Source organism: Artemia sp. Qi Xiang Cuo, chromosome 3 (genome assembly GCF_049724085.1).
Source record: "Artemia sp. Qi Xiang Cuo chromosome 3, ASM4972408v1, whole genome shotgun sequence".
In the NCBI taxonomy this organism is placed as follows: Eukaryota; Metazoa; Arthropoda; class Branchiopoda; order Anostraca; family Artemiidae; genus Artemia; species Artemia sp. Qi Xiang Cuo.
Genome location: NC_142796.1, coordinates 7155386 through 7180706, shown reverse-complemented (window position 1 = coordinate 7180706; position 25321 = coordinate 7155386). Strand labels below are relative to the sequence as shown.

The following is a 25321-nucleotide window of genomic DNA, read 5'->3' as shown; positions in this document are numbered from 1 at the left end:
AATACTACTGAAATATTCCAACTCTTGCATTTCAATGAAAGAAATTCAAAATGAATTATGAAAATCAACAGAATGTAACTGTGACAAGGTAAAGCACAACAAAACACTACTGAAATATTCAAACTCTTGCAATTCACGATAGAAATTCAAAATGAACTTCGAAAAATCAAGAGAGTATAACTGTGAAAAGGTAAAGCTGTGGATTTCCACCATTCATGCTGGTGAAATAAGACTCGAATACTTAGCTAGTGGATTTCCACCATTCAGGCTGGTAGACTAAGATCCCAATACTGAGCTAGTGGATTTCCTTCATTCAGGCTGGTGGACTAAGACCCCAATACTGAGCTAGTGGATTTTCACCATTCAGGCTGGTGGACTAAGACCCCAATTTTCCAACTCTTGCATTTCACGACAGAAATTCAAAATGAACTTCGAAAATTTAAGAGAATGAAACTATAACAATGTAAACCCCAACAAGTCACTACTGAAATATTCCAACTCTTGCATTTCACGACATAAATTCAATATTAACTTTTAAAAATCATGATAATGTAGCTTTGACAAGGTAAACCACTACAAGACACTACTGAAATATTCCAATTCTTCCATTTCACGAAAGAAATTCAAAAATGAACTTTGAAAAGTTAAGAGAATGTAACTGTGACAAGGTAAAGCACAACAAAACACTACTTAAATATTCCAACTCTTGCATTTCAATGAAAGAAATTCAAAATGAACTATTAGAATCAACAGAATGTAACTGTGACAAGGTAAAGCCCAACAAAACACTACTGAAATATTCCAACTCTTGCATTTCACGACAGAAATTCAAAATGAACTTCGAAAAATCAAGAGAATTTAACTGTGGCAAGGTAAAGCACAACAAGTCACTACTGAAATATTCCACCTCTTGCATTTCAACGAAATAAATCCAAAATGAACTTTGAAAAATCATGAGAATGTACCTGTGACAAGGTAAACCACGACAAGACACTACTGAAATATTCCAATTATTGCATTTCGCAAAAGAAATTCAGAATGAACTTTGAAAAATTAAGAGAATGTAACTGTGACAAGGTAAAGCACAACAAAACACTACTGAAATATTCCAACTCTTGCATTTCAATGAAAGAAATTAAAAATGAACTCGGAAAATCAACAGAATGTAACTGTGACAAGGTAAAGCACAACAAAACACTACTGAAATATTCCAACTCTTGCATTTCACGACAGAAATTCAAAATGAACTTCGAAAAATCAAGAGAATGTAACTGTGACAAGGTAAAGCACAACAAGTTACTACTGAAATATTCCAACTCTTGCATTTCAACGAAAGAAATCCAAAATGGACTTTGAAAAATAATTAGAATGTAGCTGTGACAAGGTAAACCACGACAAAACACTACTGAAATATTCCAATTCTTGCACTTCGCAAAAGAAATCCAAACTGAACTTTGAAAAATTATGAGAACGTAACTGTGACAAGGTAAAGCACAACAAAACACTACTGAAATATTCCAACTCTTGCATTTCAATGAAAGAAATTCAAAATGAACTATGAAAATCAACAGAATGTATCTGTGACAAGGTAATGCACAACAAAGCACTACTGAAATATTCCAACTCTTGCATTTTACGAAAGAAATTAAAAATGAACTTCGGAAAATCAAGAGAATGTAACTGTGACAAGGTAAAGCACAACAAGTCACTACTGAAATATTCCAATTCTTGCATTTCACGAAAGAAATTCAAAATGAACTTTGAAAAATAAAGAGAATGTAACTGTGACAAGGTAAAGCACAACAAAACATTACTGAAATATTCCAACTCTTGCATTTCAATGAAAGAAATTCAAAATGAACTATGAAAATCAACAGAATGTAACTGTGACAAGGTAAAGCACAACAAAACACTACTGAAATATTCCAACTCTTGCAATTCACGACAGAAATTCAAAATGAACTTCGAAAAATCAAGAGAATGTAACTGTGACCAGGTAAAACTGTGGATTTCCGCCATTCAGGCAGGTGGACTAAGATCCCAATACTGAGCTAGTGGATTTCCATCATTCAGGCTGGTGGACTAAGATCCCAATACTGACCTAGTGGATTTAAACCAGTCAGAATGGTGGACTAAGACCCCAATTTTTCAACTCTTGCATTTCACGACAGAAATTCAAAATGAACTTCGAAAAATCAAGAGAATGTAACTGTGACAAGGTAAAGCACAACAAGTCACTACTGAAATATTCCAACTCATGCATTTCACGACAGAAATTCAAAATGAACTTCGAAAAACCAAGAGAATGTAACTGTGACAAGGTAAACCACGACAAGACACTACTGAAATATTCCAATTCTTGCATTTCACGAAAGAAATTCAAAAATGAACTTTGAAAAATCATGAGAATGTAACTGTGACAAGGTAAAGCACAACAAAAAACTACTGAAATATTCCAACTCTTGCATTTCAATAAAAGAAATTCAAAATGAACTATGAAAATCAACAGAATGTAACTGTGACATGGTAAAGCACAACAAAACACTACTGAAAAATTCCAACTCGTGCGTTTCACGACAGAAATTCAAAATGAACTTCGAAAAATCAAGAGAATGTAACTGTGGCAAGGTAAAGCACAACAAGTCACTACTGAAATATTCCAACTCTGGCATTTCAATGAAAGAAATCCAAAATGAACTTTGAAAAATCATGAGAATGTAGCTGTGACAAGGTAAACAACCACAATACACAACTGAAATATTCAAATACTTGAATTTAGCTAAAGAAATTCAAAATGAACTTTGAAAAATTAAGAGAATGTAACTGTGACAAGGTAAAGCACAACAAAACACTACTGAAATATTCCAACTCTTGCATTTCAATGAAAGAAATTCAAAATGAACTAAGAAAATCAACAGAATGTAACTGTGACAAGGTAAAGCCCAACAAAACACTACTGAAATATTCCAACTCTTGCATTTCACGACAGAAATTCAAAATGAACTTCGAAAAATCAAGAGAATGTAACTGTGACAAGGTAAAGCACAACAAGTCACTACTGAAATATTCTAACTCTTGTATTTCAACGAAAGAAATCCAAAATGGACTTTGAAAAATCATGAGAATGTAGCTGTGACAAGGTAAACCAAGACAAGACACTACTGAAATATTCCAATTCTTGCATTTCAATGAAAGAAATTCAAAATGAACTATGAAAATCAACAGAATGTAACTGTGACAAGGCAAAGCACAACAGAACACTACTCAAATATTCCAACTCTTGCATTTGACAACAGAAATTCAAAATTAACATCGAAAAATCAAGAGAATGTAACATCTGACAAGGTAAAGCACAACAATTCACTACTGAAATATCCCAACTCTTGCATTTCAATAAAAGAAATCCATAATGAACTTTGAAAAATCATGAGAATGTAACTGTGACAAGGTAAAGCACAACAAAACACTACTGAAATATTCCAACTCTTGCATTTTACGACAGAAATTCAAAATGAACATCGAAAAATCAAGAGAATGTAACTGTGACAAGGTAAAGCACAACAACCCACTACTGAAATATTCCAACTCTTGCATTTCACGACAGAAATTCAAAATGAACTTTTAAAAATCATGAGAATGTAGCTGTGACAGGTAAACCACGACAAGACACTACTGAAATATTCCAATTCTTGCATTTCACGAAAGAAATTCAAAATGAACTTTGAAAAATTAAGAGAATGTAACTTTGACAAGGTAAAGCACAACAAAACACTACTGAAATATTCCAACTCTTGCATTTCAATGAAAGAAATTCAAAATGAACTATGAAAATCAACAGAATGTAACTGTGACAAGGTAAAGCACAACAAAACACTACTGAAATATTCCAACTCTTGAATTTCACGACAGAAATTCATAATGAACTTTGAAAAATCATGAGAATGTAGCTGTGACAAGGTAAAGCACAACACGTCACTACTGAAATATTCCAACTCTTGCATTTCAACGAAAGAAATTCAAAATGAACTTTGAAAAATTAACAGAATGTAACTGTGACAAGGTAAAGCACAACAAAACACTATTGAAATATTCCAGCTCTTGCATTTCAATGTCAGAAATTCAAAATGAACTATGAAAATCAACAGAATGTAACTGTGACAAGGTAAAGCACAACAAAACACTACTGAAATATTCCAACTCTGGCATTTCACGACAGAAATTCAAAATGAACTTCGAAAAATCAAGAGAATGTAACTGTGACAAGGTAAAGCACAACAAAACACTACTAAAATATTCCAACTCTTGCATTTCAATGAAAGAAATTCAAAATGAACTATGAAAATCAACAGGATGTAACTGTGACAAGGTAAAGCACACACCTGGAGAAAAGAAAAAAAACAAACACGCAACCGTGATCTTTCTTCTGGCAAAAAATGCAAAATTCTACACTTTTGTAGATAGGAGCTTGAAACCTCTACAGTAGGGTTCTCTGATACGCTGAATATGATGGTGTGAATTTCATTAAGGTTATATAAGTTTTAGGGGGTCTTCCTCCTTTTTTCGAAAATCAGCCGAATTTTCTCAGGCACGTAACTGTTAATGGGTAGGACTAAACTCTATGAAATTTATATATTTGAAATCAACATTAAAATTTGATTCTTTTAATGTATCCGTTGGTATCAAATCCCGTTTTCTAGAGTTTCGGTTACCATTGTGCCGGGTCGCTCCTTACTTACAGTTCGTTACCACGAACTGTTTGAAAATAGCGTATTAAAGCCGCTGGAGTGGCATTGGCTTTAAGTGGTGTAGCTATGGAATGCTACACCACTATACAATGCTACACAAAGAAATTCTATATTGGGAACCAATCAACGATGGTATCATGAGAGCGCGTTTTTCGGCAAAAATGACGTTTATAGCTTTATATGCTCCAACAAATTAATCAAGTGAATCTGGTAAAGACACTTTTTTATCAGTCGCTTAGTGATGTCACAAATAAAGTTCATAGCCACGATATATTGGTTGTGTGTGGTGATTTTAACGCGAAAGTGGGCTGCAACCAGGATTTCACACCAACGGTGATCGGTTCTCTTGGACTTGGTGAAATCAGTGAAAATGGCACGAGACTGATTGACTATTGCACCACTAATGACTTGATTGTAGGTGGTTCATGGTACCCCCATAAGAATATCCACAAATACACGTGAAATTCCTCTGATGCTACCACTCGAAACCAGATCGAACATATACTTGTCAGCAAGCGCAGAAGAAGGTCCCTTGAGGATATCAGAGCTTACCGCGTAGCCGATTGTTTCTCTGACCATCAACTAGTTAAGCCAAGTGCAAAATTAAATTGAAGGTAGCGAAGAAAGTGTCAGTTACAGTTAAGAAATTTGATATCCAGAAGTTCCAAGATTATTCGTCAAAAATATAATCTTGCGCTAGAAAATAGGTTCGGTGCTTTGAGCCTCGATGATTCCGACGAAACAAGTTCAGATTGTCTTCGGAAATCACTATCGGAGTCCCTAAAAGATGCTGCGGTGAAAGTTCTTGGATATAAGAAACGAAAGTACGAAAGAATAGGTTAATGAAGGGACTTGGCAGCCGATTCGGGAAAGAACAAATCTTAAGGTTTTTGTTGATATATACTCACCTAATCAGCCTACTGATTAGCGATAGACAATACTGTGATAGTTTAAAAAGGCAGTATAAATGTGCCCATAAGTGAGTGAAAACGTCCGCCAGGAATGACAAGAGAAGATTTGTTGAAAAAATGGCAGCTGGGGCAGAAAGAGCAGTCAGTCGGGGTGATAGTAAACCCGTCTATATGCTTACTAAGAAACTTTACGGTGCGCAAACAAACCGTTGTGCCTTCATAGAGGATAAAAGTGGGCAGTTGCTTACCAATCAGGTAGATTTCCAGAACCATTGGGGTAAATATTTTTCGGATGTTTTGAACCAGACGATACCCAGTGAGCCACTGTTGGTTCTTGACGTGCCCCTATTTAATTTGGATATCTATTCGGGCCCCATTCTCTTTCAGGGAGTTGTAATAGCCCTGAAGTCGCTAAAAATTTGGAAAGCAGATGCATGCGACGGAGTTCCTCCGGAGTTGCAGAAATATGGGAAAAAAGCTCTCGCTGGTCCACTATTTAAGCTGCTTGGCAAGGTGTGGGACGACGAGGCTGTCCCTCCTGACTGGAATAAAGGCATTATCGTGAAACTCTTTAAGAAAGGTCGAAAGACATCATGCGACAACTGGAGAGGTATCACACCCAAGACAGTCGGAAGTAGAGTTCTATGTCAGATTATACTCAGTAGAATTCAGACTGAAGTGGACTTATTAATTTTAAGGGATGAGCAACATAGTTTCCTTCCAAATCGTTCTTACTGCGACCTGATTTTTAGCTTACGTGTTCTACTGGTGGAATCAAACGAATGGCAAGTAAGGATTATCTTAGTGTTTATAGACTTTTTGAAAGCATTTGACTCTGTGCACTGAGAGGCAATGTGGAAAATTCTCTTAACGTATGGAGTGCCTCCGAAAATTGTGAATATGATTAAAGCCCTGTATACTACAAAGGTTTGTGAAGTCCAGACGGAGAATGGGCTGTCAGATTTTCCCCCTGTCGAGTCCGGTGTACGTTAAGGACGTTTACTATCTCCGATATTATTCGCAATACTTATAAATTTTTGTGCTTCTAGATTGCCACTTTAGAGAAGGCATACAACTAAGCCACGAACGTCAAATACACGAATGCGATTTTGCTGACGATATCACTCTCGCAGATCACTGCCAAGGGGCATTCAACATAATCTAAATGAACTAGCAGTGAAAGCTGCCCTCTTGGGCCTGAAGATTAATGTTGATAAAACGAAAAGTATGCCAAACGGAGTTGTGACGACCATTGTAGCTGACATTTGATACAAAGACACTGATATAGAACAGGTCAGAGAATTTAAGCACCTCGGTAGCACAGTTACCCAGGATGGGAATTGTGAAAGAGAAGTCTTGCTACGCATAGCATATGCAGGTGGATCATTTTCTCAGCTGAAGAGTATTGGAAGATTTAGAAATTACTCTCAGAAGTTGAAATTGCGATTGTTTAGGAGTAATATACTCTCTATACTTTTATATGGATGCGAGTCCTGGAGCCTTTCAAAGAATGCTGAGAAAAGACTACTTGGCTTCGAAAATAATTGCCTGCGTAGGATCCTTGTGGTACATTCGACCGATAGAGTAACAAACGCCTAGATAAGGGCTGATCCCGAACAACCACTGGTGACTGAAGAGATCGGAATGAGAAGATGGAATTACTGGGGGCATATGAACCGCATGAGCGAAGGACACCTCCCATAAGATTTATGGTGTTGGACTCTACCCGGCATTCGAAGGATTGGAAGGCAACGCAGCACACGTGGTCGATCACTTGAGAAAGAGGCGACGAGATTCCAAACCACTGAACGAACTTTGGTCTTTGGCACAAAATCGGTCAAGTTGGAGGTTAATCGTCGCTGCCCTATGGGCCCCCAGGCGTAGGAGGATCTAAGTAAAGTAAGTATTAAATAGTTCCAGGAAATATCGCTACTGCAAATTCTATAGCCATTTTCCCACTTCATAAATCAAAGAAAATTATTAGGTAACAATTTCATTAAGTAGCGTAAAGAGCGAGGTATTGAGAAGGGGGTCATCAAGAAAGGAGGGTATTCTTCGAAAAATGTCCGTATACTTCCCAATAAGAAATATTATTCGGACGAATTTCATGATTTACAAGCGTTTCCCCAGGGGTTGTGGGGGGTCATGTTTGCCTCAAAGACATAGTTACTGGATTTTTAACTATGCTTAACAAAATGGCTATATCAAAATTTTGATCTGATAACCTATCGGAAAAAAGGTGGGTTGGAGGGAGGCCAGTTACCCTTCTATCTTTTTGGTCAGTTAAAAAGGGTACTAGAACTTTTAATTTCCGTTCGAATGAGCCCTTTCTTGATATTCTAGGACTATTGGTTTAATGCGATCACTCATGAGAAAAACAAACAACAAAAAAAAAAAAAATTCCACCGTGATCTTTCTTATGGCAAAATACACAAACTTCCACATTTTAGGAGATGGGAGCTTGAAACTTCAACAATAGGGTTCTATGAAACGCTGACTCGGAGGGTGTGATTTTCACTCGGAGGGTTTTGACTCGGAGGGTTTTCTTGACATTTAGAGGCTGTTCTCCTCTTTTTTGAAAATCAGGCAAATTTTATCACGACTCGTAACTTTTGATAGGTAACATTAAACTTAGTAATTTGTATGTATTTTGAATCAGAATAATAAGCCGATTCCTTTGATATATCTATTGATATCAAAATTCCGTTTTTATAGTTTGGTTACTATTGAGCCGCATCACTCCTTACTTACAGATTGTACCACGAACTGTTTGAACACCCATGGCTGCACTCACACACAATGAAATACACTGTGGCAGTTAAACTAGAGCTTTGTTAGTAATATGATGCATCAACTTCTCAAAAGCATTGACAATTTTTTTTTTTTTTTCCGTAGTCTAGACTACTAACTAAATGTTTGGTCAAGTATGATCTGAGGGTTATCGACTCTCAGAAATTATGTACACTAGCTATCGTGTGCCAAGACTACCAAGCACGGAGGAACTGTGGCAAGCATGGCGGAACTTTGCCACGCGTGGTAGAACTGTACGGCAAAAGTGGCATTCCGAGATTAAGTTAAAAACAATCCAACAATCCGATTAAGTTAAAAATAAATCAAATTAATTAAAAGTATGTTGGGATTATTGTGTTTACATTGAATGCTATATGCTGTAGCACTGAGGGTTGTGTAATTATCCTCCCCTATTCTCTGGATTTTATAAAAATTAAATTATTAAATAAATGTAGAATATCAAAATAAAACATTGAAATAAACGTGGAAATATGGAAATATCAAACAGTTCGTGGTAACGAACTGTAAGTAAGGAGCGACCTGGCTCAATGGTAACCGAAACTCTAGAAAACGGGTTTTTGATACCAATAGATACATCAAAGGAATCAGATTCCAATGCTGAATTCAAATATATAACTTTCATCAAGTTTAGTGCTACCCATCAAAAGCTACGTGCCTGAGAAAATTTGGTTGATTTTCAAAACAAGGGGAAAGACCCCCTAAAAGTTATAGAACCCTAATGAAAATCACACCATCATATTCAGCGTATCAGAGAACCCTTCTGTATAGGTTTCCAGCACCTATGTACAAAAATGTGGAATTTTGCATTTTTTGCCAGAAGAAAGATCACGGATGTGTGTTTATTTGTTTTTTTGTTTTTTTTTGTTTTTTTTTCCCCAGGGGTGATCTTATCGACCCAGTGGTCCTAGAATATTAGAAGAGGGCTCATTCGAATGTAAATTAAAAGTTCTAGTGCCCTTTTTAAGAGACCAAAATATGGAAGGCAACTAGATGCCCTCCCATGCTTATTTTTTTCCCAAAGTCACCCGATCAAAATTTTGAGATAGCCATTTTGTTCAGCATGGTCTAAAATATGATAAGTATGTCTTTTAGGATGACTTAATCCCCCGACGTCCCCTGGGGGAGGGCTAAAAGTTATGAACTTTACCCAATGTTAACATATAGTATTGGTTATTGGGAAGTATATAGAAGTTTTCAGGAGGTTTTTTTTCTGGTAGTGGGAGGGAAGGGTGGGCCGGGGGTTATGTTGGAGGATCTGTCCATGAAGGAAGTTTTCATGGGGGAAGGGAAATTGCCATGAAGGGGGCGCCGGACTTGCCAGCATTATTTAGTGGTTATTGGGAAGTATACAGACATTTTCAGGAAGGAATTTTTTTCTGGAGGGCGGGGGGGGGGGGCTAGAGGAGGGGGTTACACTGGAGAATCTTTCCGTGGAGGATGTTTCTTTGGGGTAAGGGACATTTCTATGAAGGGGGCGCCGGATTTCCAAGCATTATTTAAAAAACGAATCAGAAATTAAATAAAAAAGACAAGTTTTTTCAACTGAAAGTAAGAAGGAACATTAGAACTTAAAACGAACAGAAATTATAACGTATGTGAGGGTGTTCTCCCCCAAGTCAATACCTCGCTCTTTACGCTACAGTTTTTTTTAGTGCTTTCAAAAGAGCTATCTATTGTAATTAAACGGCCTTTGTGATTTAGGGGTTTGTGAATCAAAATTTTTTTTAACTTTTAACGTAAAGATCGTGGTATTGAATAAGGGGAGAACCCCCTCATATACGTAATAACATATACGTAATAAAAAAAAACAATCAAAAACAAGCGATACGGTTCAATAGTAATCGAAACTTTTAAAGACGGAATTTTGATGTCAATAAATGTATCAAAAGAATGGGTTTGTAATGCTGATTCCAAATATATAAATTTTAATTAAGTTTAGTATTACTCATCAAAGGGTACGAGCCTGAGAAAATTTACTCGATTTTTTAAAGGGGGGGGGAAAACATCCCCTACAAGTGAAAGAATTTTAATGAAAATCGCACCGTTAGGTTCAGCGTATCAGAAAACCCTATTACACAGGTTTGAAGCTCATATCTGCAAAAATCTGCAACTTTGTATTTTTTGCCAGAAGAAAAATATACGAATATAGAAGTTAGTTACGTAAGTTAATTTGTAAAGACATCCATTTAGCGAAAGAAAAGTAAAATTTTTAAGCAAATTTTGTTTACTTATTCAATGACGGTTAGCCAAAATAAAAGCTGCATTAATTGAAAAACGTTCAGAAATTAAATAAAAAAGCAAGTTATTTAAACGGAAAGTAAGGAGCGACATTAAAACTTAAAAAGAACAGAAAATATTCCGTATATGAAATGGGCTGTCCCCTCCTCAACGCCACGCTCTTTAAGCTAAAGTTCGACTCTGTCTCACAACTTTATTTTTTAAAACAATAAAAAAATTTAGCGTAAAGAGCGAGGCGTTGAGGAGGGGACAGCCCCTTTCATATACGGAATAATTTCTGCTCGTTTTAAGTTTTAATGTCGCTCCTTACTTTCAGTTTAAAAAACTTGTTTTTTTTTATTTAATATAATAAAAGAAGTAGTGTCCGAAAAGCAATGATTTACCCTTACCTTTATTGAAGGTACGTTTAAGCTGATTATCCGTTTCACATAACAAAGTACTGTTGTTTGAAAAGGAGTTATGTCTGCTTTGAAGACCGATTTCTATATAGTTGGCAATTTCCTATTTGCCGGGGTCAACAGCACATGCCCAAGCAGGCTTGTATGCAGGAATTTATATCGAGGTAAAAACACAAAAAAAAACTCAAAAATAAACATCGGCATATTAAATGAAGAATATAAGGAATTTAGACAATTCATTAAAATCATATAATTTGGATGGGGCCTCTCTGCATTTTTTTTTCTATAAAAGATGATGCCTCTTTGTTTGCATGTACGATAATCATTTTTGGCTGATTTAAAAAATAAACTAAAAGAAAATAAATTAATATACGATGAAAGAAAAAGCCTCGATAACGGGGATTGAATAGTTCTTCCTTCACACATTCTATTTTTTCATTATTATTATTATTTATGTGCAGTTTTTAATCTCTTTCAGCTTGTTTGTTCCTTTTTGTTTTTTTTTATTTTGTTTAATTTTTGTAGTAACCGGGTTTATTGATTTCATTCCAGAGCTTGTCCAAGTCTTACGAGCTATTAATGCTTTGTTGGCGCGATTAATTTATTTTTAGCAGGGACGTGTCGAGAATTTTGATCGGAGGTGGGAGGTATGGTGGTATATTAGCCAATTAATTTTCTTCGGGGAGGGGGTACCAAAAAACTGAATATACCTCTTGTGGAGTTCGTCAAACGGTCCCAAATTAGGGTTTTCCCTGCATTTTTAAGACAAACTTAGAAACGGAAAAACTTGGTACCCCCCCCCCCACCGGATACAACCCTTATTTTGAAATATTTTGTGTTGTGTCAATCAACTCTATATTCCAGGTATCTCGACTTTTTCAACCTCCTGTCCTATGATTATCATGCCTCAACTGAACCACTGGTCAACCATCACTCACCGCTTAGATCTTACGATGAAACTGACTTTGAACACCAATTAACTGTGGTATGTTTTTTTTTCGGCTCTAACCCTTTCAGAATAGCATATCTTAAATCTGTCATATCTGACATATCTGTCACTTTATGAAATCGGAGTTTTGGGGATAGTTAAATCTAGGTTTAAAGTACTGATATACGGCCAGACCTTGTAAGTAGGAATTTGAAGGGAATTACACGATTCCGACTGCATAACGGAGTGAATTTTGACCGAAACTTAAACACAGTTCAGTGAATTTGAGCTCTACTTAAAATTTTTCGTTACGTAAGTTTATGTTTCCTTATGGAAAAGTTCAACATCGCAACAAAAAGATAAAATGTCAATAATTTCTTAGACCACACTGCTTTTCTATTGACAAGAAAACTAAGAGAGAGAAAACAGGTTGAATTTAAATAAAGCAGTGGAACAGAACAAAAAAAAAACAAAAAAACTTTAAATAATAAAAAGATCCTCGTCTGGGAGTCTGTTTTGATGTAAAAAAAAACTTAAGGAAAAAGAAACAATTACAAAAAAATCATCTAAAGAAAAGGACAACTAACACACAAGAGAAAAAAGGACAAACAACAATAAAGAAAATAAATAAATGGAATTCACATTTAAGAACTTCAAGAACTACAGATACTGCAATTGTATGACTAGTCACCGACAAGAGAAACGAATGTCTCTAGTACACACAGATAATTATTATATCTTTTAGTACACACAGATTATTATTATATCTCTAGTACACACAGATAATTATTATATAATTAATCAATATAATTAATAATCAGATAATTATTACAGATAATTAATTTAATTCTTCTCTCGTCTTGTCAGTGAATAGTCAGCCAATTACAGTAGGAAAGGTAGCATGGCTTTTAGTCCACTAAATCTACAAAACTTTGGGACAAAATATAAAAGATTTTTACATCGTCTTGTAGAAAACAAAATGCTGTACATCATATCCAAAGTCCCCAAAAATCCCCTTGGCGGAACAGGGTAAAAAACAGGGGAAAGTGGGGGAACAGGAAAAATTCAGGGGAAGATTTATTGTGCGCTCGAATTTCACGTCTGCTCTATTTCTGCGCGGAGAACTCGAAGAAAGAAAGTTATATTGTTTTATCGCTGGACTTGGTATGATTTCCCCCTTTAGCGGGGAAGGGGGAGGGATAAAACAGTATCCTCGAGAGTTGTGCGATATGGCTAGCCAAAATGTTGCCCCCGAGGTTTTTTGACTCGATGATTTAAAAAAAACATGGTATTAGATTCGTATCTTACTTCTCTGCAGTGTTTTTACCGTAGGGAAGACAATTCATCGGGCCTTCAGAGTACGTGGGCAGATTTACTTCAACTATATAATAGAAACATAAGACAAAACTAAATGTAAAAAATGAAACAAATCAGGTAGATTCGGTAATCACAGCAAAAGATAATTACGGTTTCGATTGAACTAAAGAGGATAAGATCAAGGATTTGTACTAAACATTGCCTTCTTCATCGTTATCAATAAAACATCTTTATTGGAACACGCAATCCCTTGACAGTCTTTGCAAGCAAGTGTGCAACACTTAGCAGATGAGGCGGAGTAGGTCCGATGTCTGTTATGATTGGAGTGAGGCGGTCGTCACATAATCACAAACCCCAGTCTTTCGGGTCGAGTTCTGACGCAGCATTACGCCATTCCATTACCTGATAGAAGACTATAAGAATGAAATTTCACAGCTGATGGAGTTGGCGGAAGTCTCTTTGGGTTCACAAAATTTGATTTCTTTGAGCGGTTCGGTTTTTTAAGAAAAAACATGTACCTAGCTTTGCTGAAACCTTTCCTTTTCTTAGCCTTGTAGAAACACAGCAAAATATTTTCACTGGCTTGCTGGACTTCTTCCTTCGTAGAGCGCGGATTAAGGAATACTTCACAGTTATTCCTAAATTCTTCATGACTTTTCAGTAATCGCAGGACATCCTGCTTTCCTATCCCAAACAAACGGGATGTCGTGCCGCACCCAAGAAAAGCGTGGTCAACAAGAACAGAGTGACAAACCTGTTCCAGTGATCTTTTAATAAATTTGATGTCCCAGTATTTAGTTGACAGCTCTTTTGACTTGGTAGTGGTTTCGAAGTAGAGATCCCTGGATTCCGGAGGCAGGTGATGGAGGAGAGGTATCAATAAATCAGTGTCGTTTCCGACTACCACGGATTATCCTTTCCTTGGCCGCATTAACATCCGTTAATGCATTCAGAACGTCCGGATTTCTCTCTTCATTAAGGACATTGAGGCCGGCTTGGACAAGCTTCTTACCAATAGCTCGAATAATGTTCTGCTTATTGTTGGGATTCCGCAAGAGGTCCTCCTTCTTCGTTTGCAGCTTCATACTCAGTGTGAAATCGACGGTCGGGCACTAGATACCTTTCGTTCGTCTAACACAGGTGACATCTTTGGTAGACGGACCTGAAGTGTAGCCATCAAAGACCTTCGTCACGAATGAAACGTAACTGTTGCAAATCTGTTTGAAAGTGTTTCCTGTTTTCCATGGAATATGCTGAAGCGGCCATCCACACCATCGATCGCGTATTTTTCCGGCTCTTTTGATAGGACGTTCACAGGTTCTGCCTTTGCTAATTTCCAAATAGTTTTCGCTAGCTCCGCTTTATCTGTCTGTCACGGCAGGCTTGACAATTCGAAAAGGGCAGTAGGATAGCTGGAGAGTTCGAATCTGAGAGTGTCTTCTATATCCCATCCGGCTGTAATTGCCGCTGCTGCAAGACGTTGGAACAAAAGCGTTGCATCAACATGTATGTCTTCACCGTCAGCTTCGGAAATGTTGCCTTGATAGGCCATCATAATCACTTTACTTTTGCGCTTGAAGATGTAGCGATCGGCATAGGCGTCGTCCATTGTCTTCAGAATTTCTTTTCCTATCGCCTTTGCTGCATCCGCGTTGACATCCCTTGCTGCTGTCATACCATTCGACATATGGCTCAATTGAGTGCAGTTGTCACACGGACAGGACTGCGCAAAAAAGCTAAAGCCTTTAAGTCCTTTCTATCTTTTTCTATCCGAGCTGGTCTTGCGTAAACGTGCTGGTCAGATGACATGTACTCAGTGGCGGTGAGTGACTGCATAAGCTCATTAATTTCAGCTCGCACTGGCATTGACATTTTCCAGATCAACCTTTGCTTGTCACTAATTCCATTTCCTCTCGTGATTCCCATGCTTGTTTTCAGTGCCCTCATGAGTACTTGCTTAATTACTAAGTCGAGAGAGAGCACAGCCCAAAATCTATCGCTTTTTCAAATGACAAAAATTCCATCCGTGACGTCTTTATACAGCTCCTGGTTACTTTCTTTCAGCTTTTCCATTTGCTGAAGAAGTATTCTCACCGATTTCGTATACAGGTTGTGGCCTATAGCTGCAACGTAAGGGAGCATCTCAGAGAGTGTTTGAAGATACTTCACCCAGTGTTCGGTCCGTTCTGCCCTGATGGCCTTCTTATGCACTCCGGACATGTCTGAATACTGAAGCCAAATATTTTTGCAGTCCTGTTGTTCTGCAGCGTGTCTTGAACCCCCATCATTCGTGTTTGGATTTGATGCACTACGTCTGCGTTGGATTTGTCTTCAAGGGTTACTTTCCCATTCAATAGAGCTATACGTATTTCCGAAGCTTCTGCAAAGTCTTGATGACTCACACGTATGTCATCTGTGCAGTCAAAACCAGACGATTTGCAAAAGAGAGTGATCTGCAGTGCTGAATCTATAAGCTCGTGCGCTCTCATGGCTATTGAAACAGACTTACCGCTAAGGATATGCTTAATAGTGTTACCGGCATATAGGCATTCGAGCACTTCTTTTATTCCTGTTTCCATCATCAAGTGCCCGATCGCTCCAAGAAAGCTCATACGGCAACGGAGACCACCGATCATTGGAACTGCTGCCTTGAGATGACTATCAGCAGGCTCAGCATTAATGATATTCCTCGCTTTCATGTACAAAGGTTGGTCGAAAGTAACAACTGGTACCATTCCGTGTTGGCCTGCTTTATCTGAAATAAAACGTAAGGTAGTGTATACACAAGAAAGATCGGAGGGATTATAGTCAATCATAGGCAAGAAAACAATCGAAGAAGCACCTTTGTATGACCCATGGTGAATTGCTTGCATAAATCCATTCCATCCGACCTGTTTCGTGTCATGTATCCAGCTTGCTTGCCATAGTAGGTCAATGACATCGATCGTGTCATCGAAGTTGATGGTCGGGATGGGTTTGTACGCAAGACTGTTTTCCTGTTTGCTTCTGTTGTAAAAGAATGAAGGCAATTGTCCAACCTGCTGGAGTACTTCAAGGTTTCCAACGGCTCTTCGGATTATGATTGGAAATTTGGGTAGACTTGATGTGGCAGCAGCTAGCATGCCCATCCCATGGAAAGCAGCTTTTCCGGTCGATAGTGCAAATCTTGTGGTCGGCATTTTCGCCTATGAACTGGCTGAAAGTTTTAGTAGTCATCCCTGGAAATTCTGTACCCTGAGTTACTGCGGCAGAACCGTCGAATCGAAGCACTTAGAGTAAGAAGTAGAAAAACTTGGCCTATTCAGCTGATTGATGAGAAAACGTGAACCAGATTGCTGGTGTATCTGGACTCCAAGGGTATACTTGTAAAGGAGCGAGCAAAGATTGGGGAAGGCAAGCCTGCATTATTGCTTGACCGATTGAACCTACCAGTTGGTAGTGAATCTCCAGCAGACAGGAAAAGAGAAGCACCTGAAAATAGGATATTAAACTCTCGTCAAAACGGTGTTAGAGAGTTTTAAAACCGAGTTGATAGACCTTTCTCTCCTCCCCAAAGTCTGTAGAGCCGTCTGACTATCTTTTCCCTTTAGAGGATATCTTGATTCCCCCCCCCCCTCTTTTTCCCGAGTAACTGGGAAACGGGGGAAAAGCCTAATGACAGAGCAATCAAAGTAACATATTCATTCTTCTCGCACTGGGAAATCCCAGAAAACAAGTCTTGCAGACTGCTGTACAGGATCTTTATTTAAACCCACTTTTCCCCCTGTAAATGGGGAAAGAGCATCAGGAATGCCATTCTCAGAATAAGAAACTACTGGTCGTAGATTTTCAAGTTTTCCTCTGGATTTTCCTCTTTCCCCCCGTTTTTCACTCTGTTCCGCCAAGGAGATTCTTGGGGAGTTTTGGTATGTTGTACAGAATTTTTTTCTCTACAAATGGTGTAAAAATCATTTATATTGCAATTTTTCCCCAGATCGTTGATTTTTTCTGTAGATTTACTGGACTATTAGGAAACTGTTTATGTATTTTGGTTTTTATGAGTTTGCTTTCAAAAGTAACGTGTCATATAATAGATTACTGAAAATATATTTTGAACAAATGCGCTAAATTTAATATGCGAAATAAAATAATATAGAAATTTACTATTCATATATTTGAATAGCTCTTATATTTTCAGCAAGAATGCGTTGCATGATTTCTGTAGTAACACATGTATACGAATAAATCCAAAAAATCAAATCTTTATGGTCAAATCTTGTCCTACCTAAACTCATGGCCAAAGTACCTCGGCGCAAAGTACCTTTCTTTTGAAAATGCGTTACAGACTGAGGAATACTTCCTCCTGGATGCAGGGCTACCATTTGGGGGGGGGGGGAGGGGCTGGACTATGAACAATACTTTTTGGTATTTTTATTCCATAAATTCAAAAATAACAAAATTAACCCCCCTAGACTTTGAAAATACATTTCCCCCACCCTTAATTTTCACGAATTGGCGCTCCTGGTTAGATTTTTATCCACTAGTAGCTTCTGTAAAAATACTGACCACGTCAACTCAATGGAACTCAAAAGCAAGTAGCTCAAACTCAATCTACCTCCACATTTATCTCTACCTGCATTTCATCCACCTCTACCTCCACTATATCCACCTCTACCTCCACTTCTTCTACCTCTACTAGAGGGTGAAAATAGTGCTTATAGCTAATTGTAAAAATAAACCACGTTTAAAGCCCTCTCTGAATTGGTGTGGTGCCCTGTCTTACAGGCAATATTTTAGATATAGTTGATTGCGCACAACACCACTTTTTTACTCTCAGTCATCTTAGTCTTGCAGAAATACCCGGTTACAGGTTTGGAATCGCTATTGGTTCGAAAGCGGATTGGGGCGTGGTCTCTTCTAATCATCTTATGTTCGAATAAATACAAGAGCAAAGTCGCTGTAATTTGTGTTTAACTTTCCTAAGGTGTAGAGATGTAGCGTAACTCTGTCTACATGGTGAAAATACGATTTTGTATCCAAGATTATGATAATCAATACTTTCCAGGAATATACAGTAGGACATTACCTCAAGAATGGGGCTCCGCGTCACAAAATAGTCGTTGGGATACCGACTTACGGACGAGCTTATAAACTATTTAACCCGGATGTCAATGGCCTGGAGTCTCCTTCACTAGGCCCGAGTGAGGCTTCGAAGTATACGAAAGAAAAGGGATATATGGCTTATTATGAGGTACTATTTTTAAAATTTTTTCAAGTATCAAAATCGAAAATACCATTTTACATACACAGTATTTTTAAATTTACTTTCAAATGAAAATTATGATTATTATTAATTTTACCATTATTCAATGTTGTAACGAGAGCATGATGGAGAAGGAATCAAGACGGCGGCCATGATTTCAAAGTGCATATTGTACATAGGCTACAAAATACACATAGGTACATCGCGTTCGTGCGTCGTAGGCAGAATGTGGCCACTGATGCCAGAATCAATGGCTTTGCAAACATTGGCTGCTCTTAGGGTGGAAAGATTGCCTCTCTTATGTGCATCTACATGGAGATCCATGATGATGCTGTGAAAGTGTTGCCGTCCTCAGTGCTTCTTGAAACCAAACTGGTCATCGGAATAGCGCACCTGAGCGTAATTTTGTCGAAAATAAGGAATTCATAAAGTCCGCGGAAAGCAGTTGACCAGTGATCGGACAATATGAGGATCATTCGTTACAATAGTTAGCTGTTTTTGGATTACTAATTAGAATTAATTAGTTAATTAGGCTTAGTATGTAGAATATTAATTAGGATTTGGGATAATTAATGAAAGGATTATTAGTTAGCTGTGCTACCATATTTTATTTAGCTGTATTATTAGGTATTAGTAAGGTGTTTTAAGAATTTTTAATGAGTATTAATTAATCAGGATGAATTAGGATTCACATTAATTAGGATTATTAATTAGAATATTAGTTAGGTACATGCTTACTAATTAGAGGATCATTAGTTAGCTGTATTACAGTGTTTTAGTGAGCTGTACTGTTGGTTAGCTGTTCTAAGGGCTAATAATTAGGATTAAATAATCAGGACGAACTAGGACTTGAATTAATTAGGATTATTAATTAGAATAGTATTTATGATACAGGATTATTAAGTAGAGGACTATCAGTTTGCTGTATTATAGTTTTTCAGGGTGTAGCATTCCAACACTAAAGCTGTTAGGCTTTATACTTGTACTGAAAATCATCTGTAATAGATAGTCTATTAACAGTATCATCAATTATTAACAACAGTCATCAATGAATAATAAAAATAGCATAAATGATACAAAATTATCAATCATAGGCAGCCCAATATCGCTGCCAAAGTATGGAACGATGTTGGCACAATGTATTATTTATTTATTTTTTTTTTTTTTTTGCTTAGACCAGGGCACTTCGTATCAAAGGAGTTGTCGTAGAAACTTCGAAAAGAGTTCATTCGATTGGAAATTAGAAGGGCTTTTGCCCTTTTTAATAGTCGAAAGTGATAGGAGGAAAACTATCACCTCTCTCACACCCACCGTCTCCCCAGGCACATCCAATCACAATTTTGAGATAGCCATTTTGTTCGACGTAGTTGAAAGTTCCAGAAATTACGTCTTTGAGGGTGACACTCCCTCAACAGCCCACGGGGCAAGGGTTGTAAGTTATGCGCTGGGGGCATATAAGGTTTTTATCGAAAGCGTTGTCGTAGAAACTTCAAAAAGGGCTCATTCGATTGGAAATTGTAAGGGCTAGAGCCTTTTTTAATAGTCGAAAGTGATTTCAGGGCAACTAACCCCCCTCTCATGCCCACCTTTTCTCCAAACACATCCAATCCAAATTTTGAGATAGCCGGTTTGTTCAACGCAGTTGAAAGGTTCGGAAATTATGTCTTTGAGGATGACACTCCACCCACAGCCCTCAGGGCAAGGGTTATAAGTTATACCCCGGGGGGATATAAGGTTTTTTATAGATAGCGTTGTTGTAGAAACTTCAAAAAGGGTTCATTTGATTGGAAATTGAAAGGGCCAGTGCCCTTTTTAATATTCGAAAGTGATTGAAGGGCAACTAACCCCGCTCTCACGCCCACCATTTCCCCAGACAAAGCCAATAAAATTTTGAGATAGCCATTTTTTTCAATGTAATTGAAAGTCCTGGAAATTAGGTCTTTGAGGATGGCAAACCCCCCACAGTCCTCAGGGCAAGGGTTGTAAGTTATGCCCTGGGGGCTTACAAGGTTTTTATAGAAATCGTTGTTATAGAAACTTCAAAATCGGCTCATTCGATTGAGAATTGAAAGGGATAGTGCACTTTTTAATAGTCGAAAGTGATTGGAGTGCAACTAACCACAAAAGTGATCGGAGGACGAATACCCCCCCCCCGCACGCCCACCCTTTCCCCAAGCACTTCCGCTCAACATTTTTGTATTGCCATTTTGTTGAACGCAGTTGCCGGGTCCGGAAATTATGTCTTTGAGTATGACAACCCCCCACAGCCCTCAGGGCTAAGGTTGTAAGTTTTGCCCTGGGGGCATATAAGGTTCTTATAGAAAGCATTGTTGTAGAAACTTCAAAAAGGGCTCATTCAATTGGAAATTGAAAGGGCTAGTGCCCTTTTTATTGTGCAAATGTTGAATGCGCATTGTCAGTTTAATATACATATACTGATATTTAGTAATCAAAATGTTAATATTATTTGATTTATTAAAGTTATAAAAGTAAAAACATTTATATTTTTTCAGTATAGTACAAATTACATTCTGGCCATGGGAAGGCTTAGGGGTTTTAAGCCCAACTCATGTTAATTTCTGCTCGTAATGAGTTTGACTCGGTTATTTATGGTAATTTCTGTTCGTTTTTGGGTTTCGTTTATTTATCGATGCTGATTTGTGGTAGTTTCACGCTTGGTAGATTCTTTGATTTGTTTTTTTTTTGTTCATTTTTGGTTTAATGGAGTTCTTTACTTTTCTTTGAAAAACTTATTTTGTGGAAAAGTTTTTTTAATTAATATCATATAACAAGGCTTTTGGGGCTGAAACAAACCCCAGAGATTAGGGGCAAGGTTGTAAGTTATGCCCAGGGGGTATTTAAGGTTTCTAAAGAAGGGATGGTTGTTTAACTTTAGAAGAGGCTCATTTGGTTGAAAGCTGGAAGTTCTAGTTCCTTTTTAAACGTCAAAAGTAAGGGACGGCCTTTACCGCATCCCCCTCTTCTACAACCCCTTTCATCAAACGCTTCTGATTGAAATCATGAGGTAACGATTCTTTTTCAAAATAGTCCAAAGAACATATAATTATGTCTCTAGGGATGACAGACACCCCCAGCGTCCTGGAGATAGGGTTGTAAGTTATTTCATGAGGGCATATTAGGTTTATATTGAATGGGCGGTCGTATAAACATCAGATGGGGCTTATTTGATTTGAAATCGGAAGCTATAGTCAAAGTGGCTCTTTTTTAAGTGTCAAAGTGATTTGAGAGCAAACAGCCTCCCCCCCTCCACGCTCAGCATTTCCCTTAACACCTCCAATTGAAATTTGGAGATAACAATTGTATTCATTGTAGTTGAAGGTTTCGGAAATTACGCCTATGAGGAAGACACCCCCCCCCCTCCATACAGCTCTCAAGGAAAGGGTTGTAAGTTATGCCCTTGGGGCATATAAGGCTCTTATAAAAAGGGTGGTCGTATATGATTTGGAGGGGACTCATTGGATTGGTGATCATAAGTTCTACGGCCTTTTTAAAAAATCTAAGTTATCAGAACGTAACTACCCCCCCCCCCCACACACACACACACACACACATACAAACACGTCCTGTTTTCCTGAGATGTATCCAATATATATTTTGAGACAGTACTTTTATTTAAAATAGTCTAAATACCAAATAACAAGGCTTTTGAGGTTGATACGAACCACCAGAGCCTGAGGACGAGGGTTGTAAGTTATGCCCCTGGTGCATTTAAGGCTCTTATGGAAGGGATGTTTGTACAAGCTTTAGAGGTGGCTCATTTGGTTGACATTACAATTTCTATTTCCCTTTTAAAATCAATAGTGATGGAGGTCAAGTAGCACCCACCCATCCAACTATCCCTCTTTTCATCAAATGCATCTGATCGAAATTGTGTTATGGCGATTTTATTTAAAATAGTCCAAAGAACCTATAACAATGCTTTCGGGGCTGGCAAAGCCCCCCAGAGCCCTGAGGTAGGAGTTGTAAGTTATGTCCTAAGGGTATATAAGGTTTTTATGGAATGGCTGGTCGTATTAACTTCAGCGGGGGCTCATTTGATTTTAAATTGGAAGTTATAGTGCCCTTTTTAAGAGTCATTTATTTGAGAGAACCCCCCCCCCCCCCACGCCCATAATTTCCCATAACACAATAAAAAAATTATTTTATATGTTTTCACTTTTACATCCTTAAGAAATCAAACATTAATCGAGATTATAAGGAACAAATAACAGCATATGTGTATTAAACTGACAATGCACATTCATTTGAATTATTTTCGGTTAAGTACAAATTACATTCTTGCTTTTAAAAAGCATAGGGGTTTTTAACCCTACTCATATTAATTTCTGCTCGTTTCGAGTTTGACTCTGTTATTTATTTGAATTTATGCTCGTTTTGTGTTTCATTTATTTATTGATACTGATTTGGGGTAGCTGTGTGCTTGGTAGGTTATTTGATAATAATCATTACTTGAATAATATTCCAATTGTCAAAGAAATAATAAATAGTCAATTACGAATTTTTATTCCTTCGGATAAATTGGTGCATCATTGTCGAAAATAACGATGTCCAACTACAGCTTCTTTTTCAATTCTCTCCACTGCTTAACTATGGAGTAAGATAAATTTACAGTTGAACCGCTCAGACTTGAAGACATTTTGGCTAGTTTTCAAAACAATTTCTTCTGAATTCTAAAAAAGATCTTATTAATCTAAAAAAAAATGATTGATGGTAAAAAAACCAAAAAATAAAAATGTTATTGTTAGATTAATAACAATTAATCTAAGAAATTAAAAAATAATTCTAAAATTACTCTTTATATTTGTTTACAGATTTGTGAAAAAATAGGGGTAGAGAACTGGCTAATCGAGAAACCATATCCAGAAGACGTCGGTCCGTATGCGTATTCACAGGATGGTGATTGGGTAGGTTACGATGACGAAGATATGGTGGCCCGTAAGGTAAGTTAAACATTATTTTGTAATACTATTATCTTAATGTTTTCCTAAGTGAATAGTATCACATTTATTTATCTTAATTCAATTATCAGTAATTTTTAGTTGTTATGTTTTATTTAACTATTATAAAACATGCACAGAATTAAATAAACATAGATAGAAAAACGGGTATAATATGCAAATAAAGCAGTTAAACAAAATGAATATTTCGACTTCACATCCGGGAGCCTTAATCAATAGAGAAAAAATGAATAGAAAAAAAGTTAACATAAATAAAAACACAACAGGTAAAGACAAACAAAAACAAATGAATGAAACTTACATCTTAATAAATAAATAAATTCCAAATATCTTATAAAAATAATAAATATATAATAATATAATTAAATAATAATAATAATATAATAATTAAATAATATAATAATAATAATTCCAAATATCTTAATAAAAATAAATCCCAAATATCGCTGCAATCACTGCGAATAAGCAACGCAGAATAATATGGGCTACGGATGGTTTCTGGTACAATTAAATAAAAAAAACAAGTTTTTTAAACTGAAAGTAAGGAGCGACATTAAAACTTAAAACGAACAGAAATTATTCCGTATATGAAAGGGGCTGTCCCCTCCTCAACGCCTCGCTCTTTACGCTAAAGTTTTTTATTGTTTTAAAAAATAAAGTTGTGAGACAGAGTCAAACTTTAGCGTAAAGAGCGAGGCGTTGAGGAGGGGACAGCCCCTTTCATATACGGAATAATTTCTGTTCGTTTTAAGTTTTATTGTCGCTCCTTACTTTCAGTTTAAAAAACTTGTTTTTTTTATTTAATTTTTGAACGTTTTTGAATTAATGCAGGTTTTGATTTTGGCTCACCGTACATGAATAATTAAAACAAAATTTCATATTATTTGGTTAAATGGCTTTCTCGAAACTTGTTTAATTTTATTTACGAACGTTTTTATTAGTAATAAATATACGTAACTTAGAATTAACTTACGTAACGAACTTCTATATTCATAAATTTTTAACACGTATATTAGGGGGTTCGCCCCCTAGTCAATACCCTGCTCTTTAAACTATAGTTCGAATTTTTTTTTACATTTCTTTAAAAATGACCTCTTAATCACAGTCAGTTGATCAGTTGAAAAACTTGTTTTTTTTTTATTTAATTCCTGATCTTTTTCTTTAATAATTCTGGGAAATCCGGCTCCCCCTTCATAGCAATGTCCCTTCCCCCATGAAAACTTCCTTAATGGAAGGATCCTTCCATATAGCCCCCGACCCTCTCCTTCCCCCACCTACCAGAAAAAATCTCCTCTGAAAAAGTCTGTATACTTCCCAATAACCAATACTATATGTTAACATTGAGTAAAGTTCATAACTTTCAGCCCTCCCCCTGGGGACTTTGGGGGATAAAGTCATCCTAAAAGACATTTTTATCATATTTTCGACCATGCTGAACAAAATGGCTATCTCAAAATTTTGATCGGGTGACTTTGGGAAAAAAATGAGCGTGGGAGGGGGCCTAGTTGCCCTCCATGTTTTTTGGTCACTTAAAAAGGGCACTAGAACTTTTAATTTCCGTTCCAATGAGCCCTCCCACGATATTCTAGGACCACTGGGTCGATACAATCACCCCTGGGGGAAAAAAAAAAAAAAAAATAAAAACAAAAACAAAAAAATAAAAACGCATCCGTGTTCTTTCTTCTGGCAAAAAATGCAATAATCCACATTTTTGTAGATAGGAGCTTGAAACCTCTACAGTAGGGTTCTCTG

General features: G+C 37.0%; 1 protein-coding gene across 1 annotated transcript in view; it reads left to right on the top strand.

The window, feature by feature from the left end:
• Cht6 (Chitinase 6) overlaps window positions 1-25321 on the top strand; it is a 152138-nt gene that overhangs the window by 72275 nt on the left and 54542 nt on the right. Inside the window, exons 6-8 of the mRNA XM_089108442.1 lie at window positions 11968-12088; window positions 18393-18578; window positions 23423-23551. Of these exons, the coding sequence (XP_088964568.1) occupies window positions 11968-12088; window positions 18393-18578; window positions 23423-23551 (436 nt within the window). The remainder of the gene's footprint in view (window positions 1-11967; window positions 12089-18392; window positions 18579-23422; window positions 23552-25321) is intronic.